General features: G+C 36.2%; 1 protein-coding gene across 1 annotated transcript; it reads left to right on the top strand.

The window, feature by feature from the left end:
- Positions 1-15,509: 15,509 nt before the first annotated feature.
- LOC149229322 (monofunctional isopimaradiene synthase, chloroplastic-like) lies at positions 15,510-18,993 on the top strand (the record flags this gene model as incomplete). The annotated part of the gene is made up of 12 exons (XM_089381007.1): positions 15,510-15,819; positions 15,978-16,161; positions 16,249-16,466; positions 16,571-16,691; positions 16,780-16,892; positions 16,984-17,213; positions 17,323-17,435; positions 17,541-17,639; positions 17,790-18,005; positions 18,104-18,242; positions 18,363-18,611; positions 18,696-18,993. Coding segments are annotated over 12 exons (2,289 nt in total), but the record flags the coding sequence as incomplete, so codon positions are not given.
- Between the last annotated feature and the right edge of the window lie 288 nt (positions 18,994-19,281).

Genomic DNA, 19,281 nt, shown 5'->3' with positions numbered 1-19,281 from the left:
TATTTCTCCAGATCTCCAAAAAGTCTTGGACAATCATTCCAAGGTATTTGAGACTCCCAAAGGTCTCCCACCTATTCGTGATCATGATCATGCTATTCATGTGATTCCAAGAAGTGTTCCTCCAAACATCAGGCCGTACAGATATCCCTATGCCCAAAGTGTGAAATTGAACGTATGGTTGTAGAAATGCTAGAGGCTAGTATAATTCAACCTATTCAAAGCTCTTTCTCTGCTCCAGTAGTATTGGTCCACAAAAGGGATGGATCATGGTGCATGTGTCCGGATTATAGGGAACTCAACAAGCTCACTATTAAAGATAAGTTTCCCATTCCTGTCATTGATGAATTACTGGATGAATTGCATGGATCAATTTACTTCACCAAGTTGGATCTTTGTTCAGGATATCATCAAATCAGAATGAAGACTGAAGACATTTCGAAAACAACATTTAGAACCCATGAGGGTCATTATGAATTTTTGGTCATGCCTTTTGGCCTTACCAATGCACCTTCTACATTTTAGGGTTTGATGAATTCTATTTTCAAACCCTTCGTTAGAAAATTTGTGTTAGTATTTTTTGATGACATACTAATCTACAGCAAGTCTTGGGAGGATCATGTTGAACATGTTGACAGGGTGTTACAACTATTGGAGGAGAAGCAATTATATGCAAAAAGATCCAAATGTTTATTTGGAGTACAAGAGGTGGAATATCTGGGTCATATTGTATCTCATGAATGAGTTGAGGTAGACCCTAGCAAAATTAAAGCCATTAAGGAATGGAAAATCCCCACATCCATAAAGCATCAGCGAGGATTTCTCGGGTTGATAGGGTATTATCGCAAGTTTGTTAAGAATTATTGGAGAATAGCAGCACCTCTAACAACATTATTAAAGAAGGATGCATTTTCAAGGACTCCAGAAGCAACAAAGGCCTTCGAACATCTTAAAGAGGAAATGTGCCAAGCACCAGTCTTAGCTACACTGGACTTCACAAAAACCTTTATTGTGGAATGTGATGCTTTAGGAAATGGAATTGGTGTTGTTTTAATGCAAGACAAAAGACACATTGCTTTTGAAAGTCATCCAATCAAGGGAAATTTTTTACACAAAGCTATTTATGAGAAGGAAATGTTGGCAATACTACATGCACTTAAGAAATGGAGGCCCTACCTAATGGGAAGACACTTCAAGGTAAAAATGGATCATGATAGCCTTAAATAATTTTTAGAACAAAGATTTTCACCTAAAGAGAAACAAAAGTGGGTCACAAAGATGTTGGGTTGACTTTGAAATCATCTACAAAAAGGGAAGCAAAATGTGGTGATAGATGCACTCTCAAGAAAGGATGAGGATGTGGAAGCATTGTTGTGCACCATTTCTATTATCCAACTAGATCGGATAAACGAAGCAAGGGAGGAATGGAAGAATGATGAAGAAGTGTGGGCACTTATTCGAAAGTTACAACAATATTCTAGTACATCTGATACATTTAGCTGGAAAAATGATTTTTTATGGTACAAAGATCACTTATACCTCTGTAAGAATTCCCAACTCAAACAAAAGATTCTTATGGAATTTCACACTTCTCCCTTAGGAGGGCACTCAGGATTTTTAAAAACATTTTCTTTTTTCTAGTGCAAGAGACGATCCTACTATGTCATTAATTCAAAACTGATTTACATATGTAACACACCCCACGAACGTAGTGGGCACCAAACCATGGTGAAGTAAACCAATGGTTTGGAGAAAACAACCAAAAATAAGGAATTACAATCTCGGGAAAAGAGCAGCCCAAAAAGTGCAATTAAAGGTTAACTGAGTAGGTGCTCGTTATAGAATTCTATGCCACGAAACTTTAATTAAGCCGACGGACTGCCTTAAGCACCCTGGCCCCACAAACAAGTTCAAAGAACATCAACTGTAGATCTAAAACAAATGATCCAACAACGAATATGAATATCATTGAACCCTATATGTCACCATTTAACATGCGATCATGGCAGTTTTCCAACTGTCCACCTACCACGCGTCAATTGCTAATTATGATCGCATCAAAAAATAAGAAACCGCTTTCCACTCACAGGGCTTGCAAAAACTGCTCGAGAAACAAGAAACCTTTCGTAGGCAAAAGAAAACTAAAGCCAAGGGCGTCAAGAGTGTCCATCCACACAGCTAACCAGTTTGCTAGAGATATTGTGATAAGAGGCCTTAACTGCCTTGGCTGAAACCCTTAGCTGTAAGTCACCCACTTTGTAGCCACAGAGGCTCTGAATGCGCTTGCTTCTTCGACCAATTAACCTTCCAAGCTTAATATACACTGTAAATCTAAAAGAGTTCATTCTTATGCTCATGCCGCTTCTGGGTTGTCAGTGTTACATTCCATGTTCCTGTTCCTAAACATCAACCAATCTTCTTCGGCTTGATCATGGAATTTCGCCTTAAGAGTCAGTTGAGTTAGCTTTTGCCATGTTGTTGCAAACTTTTCCTTTGCACAATTCACTCCTTGATTGGCCAGGAGGTCCGCCAGATTGTTGGCCGTCCTTCAAACATGTCTAAAAGTGATAGTATAGAGGCCTTGAAGGTGGTTGTGGATCCTTTGAAAGATCATATTGAGCCTCCAGTTCTTAGATACCTTTTTTGGAGTAGTACCACAGGGTTAAGAAGGAATTTTTTTGGAATGGCCTTAAATTGGATATTCAAAAGTTTGTGCTGGAATTTTTGGTTTGCCAACAAAACAAAGTTGAAACAATTAAGACCCTGGGTCTATTACAAGCTTTATCTATTCCAAGCCAACGTTGGGACGAGGTTTCAATGGATTTTATCAGAGGTTTACCCAAGTTTGAGGGAAAGAGTGTCATCATGGTGGTAGTTGACAGACTTACCAAGTATGCACACTTTTGTGCATTATCACATCCATTTAAAGCCAGTACAGTTTCTATTGCATTTATGGAAAGAATTCAAAAGCTACATGGAAACCCAAAGATTATTGTAAGTGACAGGGATCCCATTTTCACTGGAATTTTTGGACAGAATTATTTTCTTGTCTTGGTACTTAGTTAGCTCATAGCTCATCTTATCATCCTCAATTTGATGGGGAAACTGAGATAGTAAACAAATGTTTGGAAGGATATCTTCATTGCTTTGTATCTGATAAATAGACCCAGTGGTTCAAATGGTTGCCTCTGGCTGAATGGTGGTATAACACTTCCTTCCATACAGCAACAAAAATGACCCCATTTATGGCACTTTATGGATATCAGCCACCATCCATCACATCATATTTAAGAGAAAATTCTAAGGTTCAAGAAGTGGAACATCACATCGAGCATAAACAACAAGTCCTCTAACTCTTAAAGGATAACCTCGTGTTGGCGCAGAATAGAATGAAACAACAGGTAGATCAAAATCGTAGCTAAATAAGTTTTGATGTAGGTGATTGGGTATTCCTACGGCTACAACCATATAAAAAAATGTCCCTCAAGAAAGCTAAGAAGGATAATAAATTATCACCAAAGTATTATGGTCTGTACAAGGTGTTGCAAAAGATTAGTACTATGGCATACAAATTGGAGCTTCCTGCAACTTCTCATGTGCACCCAGTTTTCCATGTTTCATGTTTAAAGAAGGTTATAGGTGACAAGATCCCAGTTCAAAAAATATTGCCAGAACTTGACGAGGAAGGAAAAATTATATTGGAACTGGAAGTAGTCAAAGAAACAAGAACTTAGCAGCTATGAAATCAATCAATTTCGGAGTATCTCATCAACTGGAAGAACTTATCTGCTGAATATTCCACATGGGAGGATGAGAATTTTATACAGAAGCATCCAGAACTACTCAAGCATTGAGGACAACACTTTTTTGAAGCGTAGGGGCATGTTAGGTCCCTATAATACTAGTAATTACCCCATTACTATTGTAGTTGTATCCCTTATTAATATTGTTGTGCCCCTATTGTCCCCATATTGTTATTATTGTGCCCCATAGAATCCCTCTATTGTTATTTTTGTGCCTTTATATTATTATTGTTAGGTCGGTTGGGTTATATTGTGACTCCTTACACTCCTATATAGAAAGGAGGTTTTGTCATTTGAATCATAGAAGAATCATTCATTTGTGTAATGTAAAGGAGGTTGCCCCCTCGAAGAGGCTGAATTCTAAGGCATTGATTTATCTTTTCTATCATTTTGTGAGCTCGTTTCATAACACTAATCTAGTTTAGGGATAAAATATAGGATTAGATAATAAGTGACCAAACTAAAAGCGACTAACTGAAAGGACTAATTTAGTCGAGGAATAAAATATATGACTAGATAATAAGTGACAAAATTAATAATGATTAACGTAAATGACTACTATAGTCCAAGAAAAAAAATATGACCAAATAATAAGTACAAGAAGTATATGAATTAGTCATTTATGTTAGTAATTCTTAAAGGTGTCACTCCAAAAATGGAAAATTCCAATTTTGATAGTGAAGTCTTTCATTTCACTACACGGGTCTTTTAATCCATCTCCAGCATTAAAATTTAGAGACAAAGGGCTCTCTGAATCTATCTGCAATGTTAAAATTATGAATACCCTTTTGTCTCTAAATTTTAACATTCAAAATGGATTATGATATTCTCAACATGAGTTTGACCTTTCTTCGCCATTGGGAAAAGGTTATCCTTCACTCATTCGTCCAAGAAGGGCAAGGCTAATGGCACTTGCAATGAAGGACAAGAAAAAGAACAAACATAAGAAATTTGTACCTTTTGAAAACCCTAAGAAATTCATAACACATTTCATTGCTTTCTCTGATCTCTAGGATGAGAGGGAAACAAAATTGAGAGCTAGAGAACCCCAAGAGGATTTTTCGCAGACCCTAAGAAATAACGTTGTGCCCTCAGCTGACTGAAACTAGATGACCTAAACAATGCACAATTGGAGTAGGGGTTAGGGTCTCTGAATTACTAGATGATTGCCCTATCAAATTATTAAATTTCCTTTCTAAAGGCCTGGTAGGCCCAAAAACTAAGGCATGGTCATGAAATTTAAATCTAACTTCCAAATGTGAATGGATAAAATCCTTGTGACTAGCGGAAATATGTTGAAAACTACCTCTGCCAATTCATAATCCACCAACTCCTCCTCCTTCATGTGGGTCTGATAGTAAGAAACCAACAACTCATCTAAAAAAGATATTTGATGAGTAGTTGTGTGTTTTCAAAGGGTTTATCACAGAGATGATCATTGTACTTAAAAAATATACATCATGTGAATAAAAATTTCATGGTTATCATTTAATCTTAATTTTCATTTTCACAAGGATATCAGATCTTTATATTGTCCAGAGGTCATTCACTCTTCATCAAAACTGCGCCTCGCTCTAGTCAGAAACTCCACACCCCTTTCTTCACCTCCAATTTTTCCATGGGCCTATAGGGTTTGTGTTTTTTTTGTCTTTTCCTACAATTTAGATTGCATTAAATTATCTTCATAATAATGTTTTTTTTCAATTAATTATTTGGCCCATGGTTTTTTTTTTCAATTAATTATTTGGCCTATGGTATTTGCATTAAACATTATTAATTAATTATTTGACCCATGGTCTACAAATAATTAACTTTTAAGTTTTTTTTTGCTTTTTTCTACTAGTTACATTGCATTAAATTATCTTTATACAATGTTTGGTAAAATAATAACTATTAACTATATCTATTAGTTTATTGGAATTGGTTAATTACTTTTTCTCTCCCAAACTAGTTGGTTGACTTAATCCCTATCGAAGCTTGTTAATAAGATAATATGCATCTTATTGTATATACGCTCTCTTAACAAAGAAATTGAAGGATTTGTTTTGGTGAAAGTCAGACACATGCAGTTGTTAAAATGCAAAATTTTAGAGGCAAAATTGTTTTCTAATCTCTCAATTTAACACCACCATTAGAAAGTAAAAATTCGTTCATTTTGAATGAACAAATTTGTAGGCCTAGGAAATAACCGTGCAAAAGGTTTATTGTGAGCCAAAATTCATTATGAAAAAGATAAAATATAAAGATAGCCCTCTAGATTGAAGAGAACATGTCAAAAAACGTTGTTGCCTTCACATTTTTTGAATAAAAATTAAAAAGATTCATGGAGAAAGAAATCAAACATAGAATTAAAATGCACGGAGGAAAAAATCAAACCTAGAAATCCTTCTCACACCGAAATCACAGTTCTATCTCACACTGAAATCATTTCCCACTTCTCACATATCCTAAAATAGTTTTGCAATGTGCTTCCTCATAAATAGAGTTGGACACTTTATTTTTGTGTTATTTATATAGTTAGGGAGAGTCGTGTTTTTTTATTAGGTCCGACATTAAATCAATTAGATTAAATTTTCATATTACATTTACATTTTACATTTATTTACATTTACATTTACATTTACATGCTTTTTTACATGAGATCTACTCCATTTCATTAGATTAAATTTTCAAATAACATTAAGTTTATGTTTACATTTACATTTACATGTTTACCTTTTTAGGTGAGATATACACCATAGGTTTACGTTTACATTTAGATTAGGTTTACATTTACATTATGTTTACGTTTTTATATGAGATGTACCTCATACTAGCTATAGAGCACCTGTAGGCAAAATAAAAAAATAAAAAAATAATAATATTATATTGACAAAATAAATTAAAAAATATAATCTTCCAATATCATACCATATTAAAAATTATATATATATATATATAAATTATAATAAACTTTGAGGTTTTGTTTAGAGGTGATAATTCTACTAAAACCTATAAGAACCATGAAAAGAACATACAAGAGCTTACCTGTTTTATAGGTCTTTGGGAACATGCCAATCTAACATGGTTGCATCCATTGTCTATTATTTAGGCTAAATTTAAGATTTGGAGCTTTCTAAGATCTATATAACCATAGAGTTAAAGGGAATTATTCATAAAAGTCTCGAAGTATGTTATTTTTATTGTAGATATTGATTGTTCACTTTCTCTCTCAAACCATGCAAAAATAAGTGTTGGAGTGGATGCTAAACTAAAATCCCTGATGCATATATTCTATGATAAAAACAATTATGATATATTCTCCACAACCTAGTTCACAACTACAAAAATTAATTCTACAAATGATAGATCTCATAGATCTTGGGTGTACAGTGTCACGAAAGAGAGATATGGGGCTTTGTCCAAATATTTGACATATGGCCATTTAGAGACCATAAATTGTTGCAATATATAGATTGAGGAGGAATGAAACGTAGATGGGAATGATAACACTCATCTCACTCACCAAAGCTAGACTTAATTGAAATACAAATGTTATAACCATGACATGGGTAATTACAAATAGCGATCAAAAAATGATCCAGGACTTCAACTGCAGTGAAGAACCAAGGTAAATAACCAAGGGTAAAAGGTTAAAGGGTTAAAAAGGTTCATATTGGCCTTAAAACGCTAAAGTCGTTGTAAAGTGCTAAAGCTTCATTAAAGCGCTAAAACCTTCGTTATGCACTAAAGCCTTCAGTAAGCGTAAAACCTTCGTTAAAGTGCAAAAGCTTTGTAAAGTGCTTTTTGATTAAAATAGAAATAAAGCACGTGGGCAGTATTGGCTGGGAAGTAAATGGCATATCGTGTGGGTGAAAGGCTGGAAGTGGTAATGAGCCAAAAGCACGCAATTCCATTTAGCAAGTGACACATAGAAGAGGAAAACTACTCTTATCGCGTTCCCTCGGTCAGATATCGTTCGTGTAGGAAATCTGCGCGATATGAGGGATGTCTGTTGGATCGAGTGGGACCACACCTATGGCGAAGATTGTCCAGGTAAGCTGGCCATCGAACAATGTGATAGCTGTTAGATGAACGGGATAGATCGACGGTCCAAGATGAACCCGATTGCAAAAGCTCAATGGCTGAATGTCCCTAACCGTTGGGGTTATATCGCACATATGTGCGCCCAGCAGTTACGGTAATGCTAATAGCTACCTCTAACAATCAACCTTGCAGAAAGGCTAAAGTTTAGCAGCTTTCACTAAGTTTAGTTAAAGCCAGGTGCAGTCGCTAAATTTGGTTAAAGGTATCAAATAAAAGTAGAGACAGAGTAGTTTACAGAGGAGCTAGAGAGTTTTCGAGAGGATATAGAGTTTTCCAGAGAGACAGAGGCAGAACCCGAGAATTCGTTTTAACTCAGAGAGAGTGAAACAAACCTTCTGAAGCTAATGGAATGATCCATAGAAGTTGAAGAAGACATCTTCATGGAGAATTCCATCCAAGAAGATTGATTCTGGAGTTCAGGAGCCACCAGAGGTTGGAGGCAGTTGTAGGAGTTATCAGAGCTCATTCCCAGTGATCCAACAGTCAATCCTGACTGTATAGGACCTTCTGAATCCATTGAAGGGATTTTTAGAAGCGTCTGAAGACTTCTAAGGGCCAATATGCTACAATGAAGTTTCAGAACAACAAATGATCCAATGATCAGTTTGTTGCTGGTGTTTGATATGTGTTGAATATAGAAGAAGGAGTTCCAGATATAGTTAGCAGAATTATGAGGGATTTAGTGCTATCCAGAAGCTCAAGTTAGCTCAGTTTACTAATTGAAGGAATCTAGTTCAGAGAAGCCTATATCTATCTACAGAGTAAGGACAGTTAGGGATAAGATGGTATTCTAAGCCCACTGGTTCAGTTGTAAACCTTTGGAGTTGAGTGTGGAACTTGCCAAAGAAGTTTTACCATAATCCCAAAGAGCCCAGTCAAGTTGACTAGAGCTCAAGGAGATGTAGCCCATGATATCAAGGTGAACTCCTATATTATATTGTTGTTATGTGTGATTGTCTATTTGTTGCATTTTACTGTTATTTGTCTTTAATATTAGCATAAGAAAATAAGAACTTAAACAGTATAAACAAGGACATACACCTATTTCAAGTCCTTAATTCCACATTTGTCAATCTAAGCTAGATCATAAATTTGTTAAGCTTTGGAGTGGGAGGTTCTTGTAAGTATGACAAGAAGTTATACCCCTATTTTAGATCAGGTGGAATCAGAGCTAGCTGCTTGATTGACAGAGCATAGTTGCTTGATTGATAGAGCAATAGATTGCTTGTTTGACTTGAAAGGTGTTAAACAGTACAAAGGATTTGACTATTTGATTGTTTTTAAACTGACTATTATTTGAGTTTGCAAAGGTGAAGGGAAAGCTACTGATAGCTAAGTCCAGGAGAGGACAAGAAGGAAGAAGGGCTGAAGGCATTCTCCTTATCCCAAGGACCTCAAGGAAATCCTTGAAGCACAAGAGGTTTGATTGCTAAAGATTGCTTGAATAAGCTCTTTGTGAAGTTTTGTTGAAGTTCTTTTGTTCATTGTTATAATGACAACTTCTACAAGTGAGTTCTCAAAATCCTCCTCCTTCACAAGATTCTTTGATGAAGACTTGAAGCAAGACATGTTCATCATGATGAATATGGTGAGAGAAATGTATGAGGATGGAAGGAAGAGCACCAAGCTTCGAGAGTAGTTGAATTCCATGAAGGAAGAGAAGCAGTTGCTTTCTGACAAATTGCACGAAGTGGAAAGCCAACTTCATATTGCAAATATGAACCTGGAAAGGATGCATGAGTTGGAGACACAACTCCTTATTGCCAAAGAAGCCTTAGTCAAGTATCAGCTTGCAGAAGAGGTAAACAATTCCAGTATTTCTTCAATTTCCTCTAAGAATTATTATGTTGGTTCTTTTGAAAAACGTACTAGAGGCATAGGGTCCAAGTTGATGTCACAAATGGGCTATGAAGGAAAAGGATTGGGAAAACATGCACAGGGCATTGTAGAGCCAATAATGGTTGAGGAAAGGCCTAAGTATTTGGGTCTTGGCTATGGACAAACTGATGGAGAAAGTTCCAAAACAACCATGAAGGTGATTAAAATAGTTCCTAGAAGGAATTTCATGTCAAGTATTCTACCTCAAGAGTGTAAAGATTGTATTATGGGGAAATGCAATAGTTTGAAACACACTTTGTAGCAAGAAGGTGTTCATAAGCAATCACTTGAACCAGAGAATTGTGAAAGCTCTAAAAGCATTGAAGAGATTGATGGTGTTCCAATGGAAGCCACTTATTTATTCGATTCACCTCCTCATGAAGGTAACAAAGGTGAAAAAGAAAGGTATAAATCTGATTTTAACCATATTCCCTTTGATTATGTAAAGCATGAAAAATTTCCACATAAGAACGGGAAAAGAATTGCATGTTCCTTTTGTGGTTTAGATAACCATAGTGTTTCTAGATGTCGGATGAGAATGGCCACATACAGGAAACTATTGAAGAAAGGCAGGCAAGAAGCCAAAGGTCCACTGGACAAGGCAAATCATGCTGTCAAGAAGATGCGCATGCACTGCACTTACTGCCATAAGCAAGGTCACATTGCTAAAAGGTGTTGGACTCTGAATCCAACAATGCTTCCACAAAATTTGAAGAAGGTGGAAAGAGAGAATGGCAAGAATGGAAAGGAGGTTTCCATAATTGATGTGTTGCAGGATGATTCATGAATTGATATCCATGTGCAGACAAAGGAAGCACCTTTGAAATGGATTGGTAAGAAATGGTTAGAGTTCTTAACTAATTAAAGGTTGCATTTCTTTTGAATTAATGCATTTCTTTGCTAATGAGATGCAAGTTGCAGGGTTTACCAATAAGGTGACTGGAAAGGTTGAGTATGTAGACTCACTTTATTGCTGCAAACATTATATTCATTTCAGCTTTGAAAGTACAGTGTGCTTAAGAGAAAGTTGAAGGATGAAATGCATGCATGAGAATGATATGCACGAACATAGGGATGATGATGATTTCTTGGTATTTTTAACATGTATGTGTAATTAACTTGAACGGTTGATTGCTTTGTTTTTAAGCATGCATATCATGTAATATTGACTTGGGAAAAGTTGATTTGGTCTCCAAGACTGTAAAAGGGAGATAACGATGAAGTGTTTCATCTTTGAAAAAGAAACCTTAAGTTATTTTTCTACATGTTTGACATGAAGGGTCAACTCTTGTAAAGACATGTTTTTGTTGGCTTGTTAACTAGTCAATCATTTGTACAAAGATGTAAAAACATGATGGTGATTCACAAGATGTGAAATCTGTTTCTTTTGATGAAGCAAGAGTTTAGGCCATCCAATTGTTTTCTTGTATTTGTTGTTTTTGACAATATGTCAGAAAAACATACTATAATTGGTACAAATGTACATTTATGTTAATAAAATGTAATCTTACAGTTGTTTGAACCACCTTGGATCAATGATCAAGGAAGAGCTATTCAAACTACCTTCTTTAACCTTCTCAGCAGAAGTTCTGCATGAATTCTGAAGGAAACCCATTTTTAATAGGAGGACAGTTCTTAACAGGAGAACAAGCATATCTAGGAAGGAAAGTGTTTACAATTTTTTGGTTCAAAGGCACTAGCTATGCAAGGCAAGTGTATGGAGGCTGGAAGAAGAGGGTGATGTACTCTCAACCACTGTTTAGATCAATATATCAGTCTTTTGGGGTCCAAAAGATTCTCAATGGGGAGGAGTGATCAGAAAATGATCCAGGACTTCACCCGCAATTACGAACCAAGGTAAAGAACTAAGCATAAAAGGTTAACAGGTTAAAAAGGTTCATATTGGCCTTAAAATGCTAAATTTGTTGTAAAGTGCTAAACCTTTGTTAAAGCGCTAAACCTTTGTTAAAGTGCTAAAACCTTCATTATGCGCTAAAGCCTTCAATAAGTGTAAAACCTTCATTAAAGTGCAAAACCTTTGTAAAGTGATTTTTCATTCAAATTAGAATAAAGCACGTGGGTAGTATTGGCTGAGTAGTAAATGGTATATCGCGTGGGTGAAAGGCTGGAAGCGGTAATGAGCCCAAAGCACGTGATTCCATTTAGTAGGCAACACGTAGCAGAGAACAAATGCTCTTATCGCGCGCCCTTGGTCAGATATCGTTCATGCAGGAAATCTGCGCGATATGAGCAATGTCCATTGGATCAAGCGGGGCCACATCTATGACGGAGATTGTCCGGGCAAGTTGACCATTGGATGACGCGACAACCATTAGATGAACAAGATAGATCGACGGTCTAGGATGAACTCGATCACAAAAGCTCAATGGCTGAATGTCCCTAACCGCCGGGGTTATATCGCACATATGTGCGCCCAACAGTTGCGGTAATGCTAATAGCTACCTCTAACAGTCAGCATGGCGGAAAGGCTAAAGTTTAACAGCTTTCACTAAGTTTAGTTAAAGTCAAGTGCAATCACTAAATTTGATTAAATATATCAAATAAAAGTAGAGACATAGTAGTTTACCGAAGAGTTAAAGAGTTTTCCAGAGAGACAGAGGCAGAACCCGAGAGTTAGTTTTAACTCAAAGAGAGTGAAACAAACCTTCTAAAGCTAATGGAATGATCCATAGAAGCTAAAGAAGACATATTCATGGAGAATTCCATCCAAGAAGACTGATTCTGGAGTTTAGGAGCCACCAGAGGTTAGAAGCAGTTGTAGGAGCTACCAGAGCTCATTCTTAGTGATCCAATAGTCAATCCTTACTGTAAAGGATATTCTGAATCCATTGAAGGGATTTTTAGAAGCATCTGAGGACTTCTAAGGGCCAATATGCTACAGTGAAGTTTCAGAACAACAAATGATCAAATGATTAATTTGTTGTTGGTGTTTGATGTGTGCTAAAGAAACAAGAAGGAGTTACAGAGATAGTTAGTAGAATTCTGAGGGAGCTAGTGCTATCCAGAAGCTCAAGTCATCTCAATGTACTAATTGAAGGCATCTAGTCCAGAGAAGCCTAGATCTATCTGTAGAGTAAGGACAAGTAGGGATAAGATGGTATTTTAAGCCCATTGGTTCAGTTGTAAACCTTTGGAGTTGAGTGTGGAACTTGTAAAAGAAGTTTTACAATAATCTCAAAGAGCTGAGTCAAGTTGACTAGAGCTCAAGGAGATTTTGCCCATGATATCAAGGTGAACTCCTATATTATATTGTTGTTATGTGTGATTGTCTATTTGCTGCATTTTACTGTTGTTTGTCTTTAATATCAACATAAGCAAATAAGCACTTAAATAGTATAAACAAGGACATACACCTATTTCAAGTCCTTAATTCCGCAATTGTCAACCTAAGCTAGATCATAGATTTGTTAAGCTTTGGAGTGGGAGGTTCTTGTAAGTATGACAAGAAGTTAGACCTCCATTTCAGATCAAATAGACACATAACGTTACCAATGCAACAAAATAACTATTAATTGACATGTTAGAGACCTTTATAGAGACAAAATATGTGAACATGAAGACATACCTCATTTCTCTATTCTTTACTCTTAGAACTATCATTAAACCACATATTTGTAGTTAAATTACTAATACGTTTTTAATGCCATTACAATTTACACTAATAGATCATGGCTAATCATTTTTGGGGTTTTACAAGGCAAAGATTAGAGAAAAGTATAACAAACTAATTACATCTGTTGTGAGATCCAAACACATTTAAGTATGGATGGTGAATGCATTTCCAATTCTCATATAGGATCAATAATGTGAATAAAATATAGATTTAAGTAGATATGAAAAACATAAAATTTCCATGTTTCTGTGAGTAGTTTGCATTTAGAAACACTTAAAATGGTACATACTCCAATATAATGGTAAGATATTATAAATGTCAATTATGTGATAGATTTAATGTTGTGAAAGATACATTATATTAGAGTATAAATGAAAACAAATATAAATCTAGATGAATTTAGTCTTTAAAAACTAAATATAAATAAAAAAATTTAAATTTTAAATCTTGATAATATTCATTTTCATCATTATTCAATATTAATATTAATATTAAAATATAAATAAAAATCAACATCATTATTTAAATACTATAAATATTTAAATATTAATATTGATATAATTTATGTGCATTATTATTTAATATCAAAATATTCGTTAAACACTTGGAGCTCACCTAAATCTTGAGATCCAAGACAATTGTACGAAACGTAAGTCCTCTTTTCAAACTTTATGATGTTCTTGAGCACGATAGACAACTAGTAATTTGAAAATTCTCCTTTATAAAGTAATTTGGATCTATAACTTTTGTCGAAAGACTTCATCACGATATGAAACTAAGTTTAAAAAGTTGTAGTATAATCAGATTGTTTTTTGAAAATTATAGAAATTTTAGTAAAGTTTTGAGAAAAATTGGAGTCAGAATTTTATAAATTCACATTATAATTCTCACATTTGATCTTAAGTACACAAAATTTGATTTTTAATAATGGTAAATCTATTTTCACTATTGAAAAAATAATTCAAACACTACTGCTATAAAATTTCTTTAAAAAAATTAACGAGATTCAAGCACTTCTAACGGTCAGCGCAATTCCTCAGCGTCGGTAGACACTTCCGTTAAAAAATTTGTGAACTCCTAAAATAATTAATTAACCACGTAACGTACCGGAAATTTGGCCTGAGATATTCGCTGAGGTTAACGCTGATTCATAGTTCCCTACTTCTGGTCTCTTCTAGTATTTTTCGGTGTCTTCGAGGTGGCCATAGCTTTCAAACTGAGCGCATGACGTTGAAGTTATCGACGACAAAAAGTCCGTATTTGTAAACAATAGGGAAATTTGGTACTCACTTGTAAAAGACAAATTTAGGCATCTGTAGTGTTTGGAGGGTTGAGTTGAAATTTTAAAGCAGTTTTCCAACCACCCAACAGCTCATGTTTTTAGATGCAGCATGCGCACAGAGGATTGGCTATTTATAATGGTTTCCTACAGCTTGACATTCCAGGCAATTAAGCTCATTCGCTACCTCTGGTAATCTAGTGGCGCATTTGGCAGAATGGCCATGCCTTCGTACCCTTCTTTGTCATCCCATGTTTCCATTACTACCACACACACTCGACCTCATCCATTCCACACACAATCCATTCCACATTTCTTTATCTCGTCGGATACAGGAAGCAGTGTACGCAAACAGAGAAACATCTACCTACGATCGGGTACGCACATAATTTTAATTTATGTCTGGCCTTAGTTTCAATTCGGCTTCTTAGTACTTTTGAATATGCAGATTCAAGCAAGATCATTGCTGGTGTTGGAGAAGGCGGAACCTCCCTTTCTAGCCATTCTGATAAAAAGAAGACTGGTATGCTTATTCTCCTGCCTTCGCTGAAAATAATTTAAATGTTTTCAACCTCCTTCCAACTGATTAATTGAACTATTATTTTTTTTCATTTTTCTGGGATACTTGCAGATTCGTTTCCTGATCCTAAACTAGCGAAACGAGACTTCCCTCCAGGATTTTGGAAAGATGATATTATTGATTCAATAACGTCATCTAATAAGGTCGGTATCCGCAGCAGCTGTTCATTCAATTTCTGTTCGTAAGGTTGACGTCGCAAGAATATTAGCGGATATTTGTTAAAATGTTATGGTTGACCTGTATTAATTTTAGGTGGCAGCAGCGGACGAGGAGCGTGTGGAGACATTAATATCGGAGATCAAGAGTATGTTTAGAGGTATGGGTGATGGGGAAACGGCTCCCTCTGCTTATGACACTGCTTGGGTAGCAAAAATTCCAGCACTTGATGGCTCTGACCACCCTCACTTTCCTCAAACACTCCAATGGATTCTTCGAAATCAGTTGAAAGATGGCTCTTGGGGAGAAGAGCACCACTTTTTAACATATGACAGACTACTGGCTACTCTTGCATGTATTATTACTCTGACCATATGGCGGACTGGCAAGACACAAGTGCAGAAAGGTTTGCAAAGATTATTTTATTTTATTTAATAATAAAATTATGATATACTCTGTTTTTTTAAGTGGTTCACTGTACCAATATGGTGTAAGAAGGTATGCGGCCTGTTTCCGTACAATCCATATTTATAGCTCTAAATAATATATATAAATATCTTGTAGGTATCGAATTCTTCAAAAAGCACGCTGGAATGATGGAGGATGAGGCGGACCATCGCCAGCCAAGTGGATTTGAATTTGTCTTTCCTGCAATGATAAATGAAGCTAAAAGCTTATGCTTGGATTTGCCTTATGAATTGCCATTTATCAAACAAATCATTAAGAAGCGGGAGGCTAAGCTTAAAAGGTTGGTTAAATTCTGATAATGATGCTCTTTTGTCCAGCTTTTTGTCATTATTAATTAACTTGACCGTCGTGGTGGTGTTTCCATCAGGATTCCTACTGATGTTCTCTATACGGTTCCAACAATATTCTTGTATTATTTGGAAGGCCTGCAAGAAATAGTAGAGTGGCACAAAATCATCAAGCTTCAATCCAAGGATGGATCGTTCCTCAGCTCGCCCGCATCTACCGCGGCTGTATTCATGAGTACAGGGAACACCAAGTGCTTGGAATTCTTGAACTTCGTTTTAATGAAATTCGGAAACCATGGTACCAACATAACAATTTGATTTCATGAAGGTCGTTTTTTAATTTCGTTTATGAAAATAATTAAATTAAAAAGAATATTAACAACGGAGAATTTGTTATTGTAGCGCCGTGTCACTATCCGCTTGATCTATTTGAACGTCTGTGGGCCGTTGATACTGTTCAACGACTCGGGATCGATCGCTATTTCAAAAAAGAGATCAAAGAGGCATTGGATTATATTTATAGGTATTATGTCTTGAAGCATTCTAAACGCTTCAGGTCTTGGTCAGCTCATTTGTGCCTAAATTTTATTATCTCCGAAATTGATGCGCAGCCATTGGGACGAAAGAGGCATTGGATGGGCTAGAGAAAATCCTGTTGCTGATATTGATGTTACGGCCATGGGACTTCGAATCTTGAGACTGCATGGATACAATGTATCCTCAGGTAAATGAAAATGTTGATGTAGAGAGCTATATTTCTTTAAGTCTTTGATTTCTTTCACTCTATTGAATTCTGCAACCATCATTCTTGGCAGATGTTTTAAAAACTTTTAGAGATGAGAATGGCGAGTTCTTTCGCTTCTCGGGTCAAACAGAGAGAGGAGTAATAGACATGTTAAACCTCAATCGTTGCTCACACGTTGCATTTCCGGGAGAAACAGTCATGGAAGAAGCAAAACTCTGTACCGAAAGGTATCTGTGGAACGCGTTGGAAGATGTGGATGCGTTAGACAAATGGGGTCTAAAAAAGAACATTCGGGGAGAGGTATATCATATTATTGCCGCCTCTTTTAACATCTCAGTCTTGCTGCCACCTAAACCTCACATCAGTGATCATGTGTATATTGCATATACCTCCGCAACTTTATTGGCAGGTCGAGTACGCCCTCAAATATCCATGGCTGAGGAGTCTGCCGAGGCTTGAGGCTAGAAGCTACATTGAAAATTACGGGCCAAACGATGCATGGCTCGGGAAAACTATGTATATGTAAGACATATACGCTATAATATTTGTAACATAATTTTACATTATGGTATTGGTCTAGCATACTAAACGTAAAATATTTTAATGTATAATTGACGGGATCAGCAGTATGCCATACATTAACAACGGCAAATATTTGGAACTGGCAAAACTGGACTTCAATAATGTGCAGTCTATACACCAAAAGGAGCTTCGCCAGCTTCGAAGGTGCTACTTGCTAATATTTTTTAATTCAATGATTCAGTGATTTAAGCCTATCTTACGTACCTGCTATTTTCTTTTTATCCAATGTTTCATTCATGTGATGTCTATCTTACGTACTGAAAGCTAAGCTAGTGTATCTCGTATTGTTCAAAGGTGGTGGAAATCATCGGGATTCGCAGAGCTCAATTTTACACGCGACCGTGTGGCGGAAATATTTTTTTCAATCGCTTCTTCTATGTTTGAACCAGAGCTAGCTACGTGTAGAGCCGTTTATACGAAATCTACCATCTGCACTGTCATTTTAGACGACTTATATGACGCGCATGGATCTGTAGAAGACATCAAGCTGTTCAACGAAGCAGTTAAAAGGTGGAGATTTGATTTCTTTTTATGTAAGAATAGAGGAGAGAAAATAGATGGGATCTCTTTCTGTTAGACCCAATGCTCATTCCTTGTCTTTGTCTTAGATGGGATCTCTTTCTGTTAGACCGAATGCCAGAGCACATCAAAATATGCTTCCTGGGTCTGTACAATCTGGTTAATGAAATAGCGGAAGAAGGTCGCAAGAGGCAGGGGCGTGACGTGCTAGGCTACATTCGAAACCTAGTATGTACCAAGTTTACGAGTTTTTAATAGTTTGTATGTACTAAGTTTACGAGTTTTTTATTTTCCACCCATGTAACTAAATACTGATTATGGATTTATCGGTCATACAATATATGGCAGTGGGAGATCCAGCTTGAAGCTTTCACGAAAGAAGCAGAATGGTCGGAAGCTGAATATGTGCCGTCCTTCCATGAATACATAGAGACCGCTAGTGTCTCAATAGCAGGGGCAACTCTCGTTCTGATTGGTGTTCTTTTCACTGGAGAGGTTCTTACAGATCACATACTCTCCCAAATTGATTACCGATCCAAATTTGCATATCTCATGGGCTTGACAGGGCGTTTGATAAACGATACCAAAACTTACCAGGCACGGTACTCAATCTCTTATTATAACGCCGGTCCTTAATCGCTTCTAATTTACTTGATGGGTTGCTCATTATTATTAATGCAGGCTGAGAGAGGTGAAGGTGAAGTGGCTTCTGCCATACAGTGTTACATGAAGGACCATCCCGAATTTTCAGAGGAAGAAGCTCTCAAACAGATTTATACTCTTATGGAAAATGCCCTTGCAGATTTGAAAGAGGAATTTTTGAAAGCAAAAGATGTGCCGGACAAGTGCAAGAGACTGGTTTTTGACTATGCAAGATCGATGCAGCTATTTTACCAACAAGGAGACGGTTTCACACTTGCACCTAATATGGAAATTAAACAACACGTCAAAAAGATCCTATTCGAACCAGTCCCGTAGAATAAATGATTCAGATAAATAAATTGTTGTTGTGTATGCCGGTATAGTAACGCACCCTTGAATGAAGTGTTATAATAGGCATTTTAATTTGTGTTTACACTAGCCGAATCAAATTTGAAAGGTTTTTGAGGTAAATAGTATTAAATAAATATCATTTTAAAAATTTCTTTGCCACTGATTTAGAGTATTAAAAAAAAATAATTTAAATTTAAAAAACTTGATGTATAAAAAGTGGAAAATGGTGGTGAATATGGTTGTAGTAATTAACAATGTACATGTGTAGGGTCAA

The sequence above is a fragment of the Pinus tabuliformis genome, chromosome J (genome assembly GCF_031772625.1).
Source record: "Pinus tabuliformis cultivar Carrire ecotype Pingquan chromosome J, CPIR1, whole genome shotgun sequence".
Lineage (NCBI taxonomy): Eukaryota > Viridiplantae > Streptophyta > Pinopsida > Pinales > Pinaceae > Pinus > Pinus tabuliformis.
The sequence above is the reverse complement of the archived record's forward strand: the minus strand, read 5'-3'. Positions and strand labels throughout refer to the sequence as shown.